The 5,317-nt window shown below is 51.9% G+C and overlaps 1 protein-coding gene across 1 annotated transcript; it reads left to right on the top strand.

Moving 5' to 3' along the window:
• The first annotated feature begins 1,033 nt into the window (after positions 1-1,033).
• MAFB (MAF bZIP transcription factor B) lies at positions 1,034-4,609 on the top strand. The gene has a single exon (XM_058814531.1). It carries the CDS (start codon positions 1,572-1,574, stop codon positions 2,505-2,507), a length of 936 nt encoding a protein of 311 aa, XP_058670514.1. The 5' UTR covers positions 1,034-1,571; the 3' UTR covers positions 2,508-4,609.
• The last annotated feature ends 708 nt before the right edge of the window (positions 4,610-5,317 follow it).

The raw sequence follows: 5,317 nt of genomic DNA, 5'->3' as shown, positions 1-5,317 counted from the left end.
AAAAAAAAAGAAAGAAACCGAAAAACCCTCACAAACCGAATACTCCTTTGCATGCAGTCTCTCTCTCAGGGAACAGCAGAGGAAAGCAAACACGGTCCCCTCAGAACCGAAATGTAATTATATTTTCTCCCTTCTCTGCCTAATATTTGCAATTGTCTGTGTCAATGCCTTCGTTTTACTTTAGGGAGAGATTTGCTTCCTGTAACCGGGAGGGTTTTCCCGGTTGTACACGGAGCGCTGACAGCCCTGTGGAGCCGGTGCTTCCCTCGCTGCCGGCTCCCCGCTCATCCCCCTCGGCGCCTCCCGCAGCCCCGGGCCCGCTCCCGGCCGGACCCGCTGCGCGATCGCGGCCGCTTTTCCCTCGCTGCCTTCGCACCGGGGCCGCTTACATAAAGTTGGAAGAGTGGAAGCGTGTGCGTGGCACGGGGGGGAAGCTCCCTGCCTTGAGATCCACTACGGGATGGCAGCGGGCAAAAAGGGGCACTTTGTTATATTTAGAACAAAGGGACGGGCACGGCGTCCCCGAGTCCCCCTCCTTTGTGGGCTGCAGAGGCCGAAAAGGATGGGAGGAAGGGAGCAGAGTGAAATAAATAAATAAATAAATGAACAGCTAAATAAATAAATAACTGGGAAGGCGCGGGCGCTGGAGGGGGAGCCGGGGAGAGCCCGGAGGTGCGGGCTGGGAGCGGCGGGCGCTCAGCTGGCGCTGCGGAGCTGTCACGGCTCGGCCCGGCCCCGCCCGGCCCCGCCGCCGCGCTGCCATTGGCGCGGCCGCCGCCGGCCCCGGCCCCCGCCGCGCTCTCGGCGGGCACGGCCGTATAAGAAGCCAAGGGGGGCTGCACTGTGATCACAGCTGCACAACGAGCGCTGGCGGCGGCAGCTACAGCAGAGACCTGGGCTGTGCTCATCTCCCCCTTCTCCTCTTTTTTTTTTTTTTTTTTTTTTTTTTTTTCCTCCTCCTTCCCCTCCTTCCTCCCCTTTTTCCCTCCCCTTCGCCTGCGCTGCCAGAGCCACCGAAACTCCCGTGCAGAGCCCCGCCGCCGCCGGTAGCCCGTGCGCTGCCCCGGCGCTCGCTCGGGCTGGAAAGTTGCGGCAGGCTCCGGGCTCGGCTGCCGCGGGGAGGGGGCTCCGGACTTACAAAACCCGGCCGGGGGCACGGGCTGGGCGTTCGCACCGACCTTCTTCTTCCTGCACAGAGCCGAAGGCAGCATCTTTGTTTTGTTTTGCTTTTTGCCCTTCCTGCTACCGCTCCTTTCTCCTTGCGGCCGGGCGCCTCGGAGCCGGGAGCTGCCGCAGCCGCGGTGCGGGGCGATCGCTGACACCGCCAGCCAGGAGCCAGCCAGGCGGCCCCGGGGCACGGCTCGTCCTTGGCTTTGTTGCTCCGGACTGAAGAAGCCCCAGAAGCCCCGGGAGAAGGAGGCGGCGGAGGAGGGGGAGCAGAGCAAAGGAAGCGAGAGCTGAAAGGCAAAGTTGGTTTGGAATAGGAGAGCGCGGCCAGCCCCTCTGCCAGACTGCGCGCTGGGGTGAAGCCTCCAGCCCCCTCCGCCGGGAGAGGTGCCCGCAAGACAGCGATGGCCGGAGAGCTCAGCATCGGAGCCGAGCTGCCCACTAGCCCGCTGGCCATGGAGTACGTGAACGACTTCGACTTGATGAAGTTCGACGTGAAGAAGGAGCCCCTGGGCAGGAGCGACCGCTCGGGCAGGCACTGCACCCGCCTGCAGCCGGCCGGCTCCGTGTCCTCCACCCCCATCAGCACCCCCTGCAGCTCCGTGCCCTCCTCGCCCAGCTTCAGCCCCACCGAGCAGAAGACCCACTTGGAGGACCTGTACTGGATGGCCAACAGCTACCAGCAGATGAACCCCGAGGCGCTGAACCTCACCCCAGAGGACGCTGTCGAAGCCCTCATTGGGTCCCACCAGGTGTCCCAGCAGCTGCAGGGCTTCGAGGGCTTCCGGGCCCACCACCACCACCATCATCACCATCACCAACACCACCACCAGTATCCCGCAGTCACTCACGAAGACCTGGCCGGCAGCGGGCACCCTCACCATCACCACCATCATCACCACCAGGCCTCTCCCACTCCCTCCACCTCCTCCAGCTCCTCCCAGCAGCTCCAGAACTCGCACCAGCAGCATCCCCCCTCCAGCAGCGTGGAGGACCGGTTCTCAGATGACCAGCTGGTCTCCATGTCCGTGAGGGAGCTCAACAGGCACCTCCGAGGCTTCACCAAAGACGAGGTGATCCGCCTCAAGCAGAAGAGGAGGACCTTGAAGAACAGGGGCTATGCCCAGTCCTGCAGGTACAAACGTGTCCAGCAGAAACACCACCTGGAGAACGAAAAGACGCAGCTCATTCAGCAGGTGGAACAGCTCAAGCAAGAAGTGACCCGGCTCGCCAGAGAGAGAGACGCCTACAAGCTCAAGTGTGAGAAACTTGCCAGCAACGGCTTCAGAGAGGCCGGCTCCACCAGTGACAACCCGTCTTCCCCTGAGTTCTTCATGTGAGTGCTTAACAAAAAATAATTAAAAAACAAACAAAACCCCCCCCACCCCCCAAACCTGACCCCTGTCACCTTCCCCCCCTGCTCCCATCCTCCTCTGACATCTCCATCCATCCGTCTGCTTGACTAGAGAGAAAGGAGGAGAGAAAAATAGAGACTTGATTTTTTTTTTTTTTTGCAGCATCCAGTCTTCTAGAGTAGCTGTGGGAAAAGTAGGCTGGGGGTGGGGATGGGAGAGGTAAAGTGCAACTTTTTGACTTTCGTGTGCGAGTTAGAGAGAGAGAGAGACAGAGGCAAAGGAGAAAAGGACAAGTGAAGCGTTTTATAGATCACTTGCTTGCAGAGTGAGATGGACTTTAAAAGAATAATAATAAAAAAAGGACAATGAACAAGCCATCTATAACATACTGCCTGCTTGGAAAGAGAGAGGACATATACAGCACCATCTCATGCACAATTTACCTGCTTGGAAAAAGAGAATAAATAAAAAGGACAATATATGCAAACTCTTCATATATTGCCTGCTTTGAGAAAAAAGTTACAGGACTCAGATGGGACATTCAATCTAAGAAAAGAAAGAATGAAAGAAAGAAAAAAAAACTCATCAGTTTTATTGCCTGCTTGATTATATAGAAAAATACGAAAATCTGCATTAAAAATATTAATCCTGCATGCTGGACATGTATGGTAATAATTTCTATTTTGTACCATTTTCTTGTTTAACTATAGCATGTTGATCATCGATCATAGATTTCTGTTGTTGTTTTGTTTCATCAATAAGAAAAGCATCACAATTATCGAACTTTTTACTGCTTGTGCAGTTTTGTTCGTTGGTTTTGCTCTTGTTTTCTTTTATGGTTGTTAGCTTGTAAATATCTGCTACTACAAACCGTACAGGAGAAAAATACACAAAAAACAAAATAACATTTCAGCAGGCTGGTTATACGGTTTGTTTGGTGTTAAAGAGATACTTAAAGAAAAAAAAGTTATGGGCATTTTGCATTAGAAAAAAAAAACCAACTTTGTATATCTGGTGCACTTTTAAGTTGTATTTTTTTTTTTTTTTTGCTAGTTTTCATTTTGGTTTTTGTTTGTTGGGGCAGAAGCAAAAACGCCTGAATGGCATTGACAAACCTAAACTTACGAGGGAAAAACCCTCCTCGGTCACTTAGAACCTACTCCATGCCTTAAAGTGGCAGCGAAGCTCTTTCCTCCAGGACAATTCCCAGCCTGAGCGCTTAGGCTTGGCCAGATAATTTCCCTTCTGATTGTACACTCAGGAAGAGAAGGACGGGCCAGATACCAGTTCCATTTCAAAAAGATAAAACAACTGCCCCTAGATTTTCGGTGAATAAAGAGAGGAAACAAGCCCAAATCCTCCTCGTTACGAGTCGAGTTGTGATAGCAGCGAGCCTCCGTATCGCCACTGAAGTTGGGTTTCTCAATGGCAGCAGCTGATGAGTGGGCTGGGAAAGCATTTAGATCTAAAACTTTTTTTTAAGAAGACATACCGCAACTTTTAAGTGTATTCTTTTGCAATGATTTGTAATCTGCTTCTCTGCTTCCCTATGCAGCGAGTGAAAGTTTTTAGCCAAAATTTATTTGCAGTTGTATAGTAGTAGTAGTTTGGAGTCTTATGGGTGTTTTTATTACTTTTTTTTTTCCTCCTGCAGGTCAGTAAAAGGATTTACGTTGCACTGACAAAAATACCAAAATGAAAACTTATTTTTTAGTTTCCTTTTAGGATAGCTGGCACTGCTGGCCGGATGCATTTTAAGTTTGTATTAGTTTATAAATTAACAGTAATAACAAGATTGTAATGAACAGCATGGTGCTTGCAGTTTTAAATATTGTGGATATTAGTCATGCATCAGAAAACGATCTTTGGTTTTTACTGATTCAACTGTGTTGAAATCAAAACATTGCAGCAGCGGAAAAAAATTGTTTTTATTTCATGTAAAGTTCTGAAGGGATCAATTTCAAATCCTGCTTATGATATGAAAAATATTAAAAAACCTGGTCTATTGTAGTTTTATTCAGACTGGTTTCTGTTTTTGGTTATTAAAATTGTTTCCTATTTTGCTTATTAAAATCATTGAAATGGTATTTCTTGGAGGGACCTGCTTCTCTGACGTCTCGTGTTCCCAAAAATAAGAAAGAAAGAAAAAGGAAAAGTTGTGGCCCCGGTGGTCACAATTGCGGGGGTTTGTGGGGGGCTGCGGCCCGGGGTGGGGAGCGGGGCTGCTTTGCCCCCTTGGGAACGCTGCTGCTCTCAGGGCGGGAGCGCTCAGCCTTTGCCCTTTCCCCCTGCTCTGCTCGGGTCTGAGCTCGCCCTTGGCAGGGGGAGCATCACCCCAAACCCTCCGGAGCGAGCGGAGCGCTGGAGCCCCGCGCCGGGCCCGGCTGTGCCGCGGGGCCCGCCCGGAGCTGCGCTGCCCCGGCGGGAGCGGGACTGTCCGGCCCGGCCCCCCCGGAGGGGACAGCGGGGAGCCTGACAGCAATCACTTGCTTCCCTATTTTTTCTCTTTATCTTCTTTTTTATTATTATTTTTTTTTTTCATTAGATAATGAGAGGACTTGGACAAGCCCGTCCTCTCCCCAGCTCCCTTGGGATTTGCCCATTCATTTCCCTTCTCTCCATCTGCACACTGTATTTATTCCGTTTCGGGGTTGTTTGTTTTTTATTTTTCCTCCCCCCCGAAGGCTCCTTAGATGCATGTGGAGAAGGGGACAGGTCTCTCCCCGCCACCCCCAGCGCTCAGCACCTCGCAGCTCCACCGCCGTCCCTCAGCTGCTCTCGCTGCAATAACCGCA

This window comes from Ammospiza caudacuta, chromosome 15 (genome assembly GCF_027887145.1).
Source record: "Ammospiza caudacuta isolate bAmmCau1 chromosome 15, bAmmCau1.pri, whole genome shotgun sequence".
In the NCBI taxonomy this organism is placed as follows: domain Eukaryota; kingdom Metazoa; phylum Chordata; class Aves; order Passeriformes; family Passerellidae; genus Ammospiza; species Ammospiza caudacuta.
This window is presented reverse-complemented; position numbering and strand designations above follow the sequence as displayed.

Coding starts and splice junctions, on each gene's coding strand:
- MAFB (XM_058814531.1), top strand. CDS start 1,572: ATGGCCGGAGAGCTCAGCATCGGAGCCGAGCTGCCCACTAGCCCGCTG.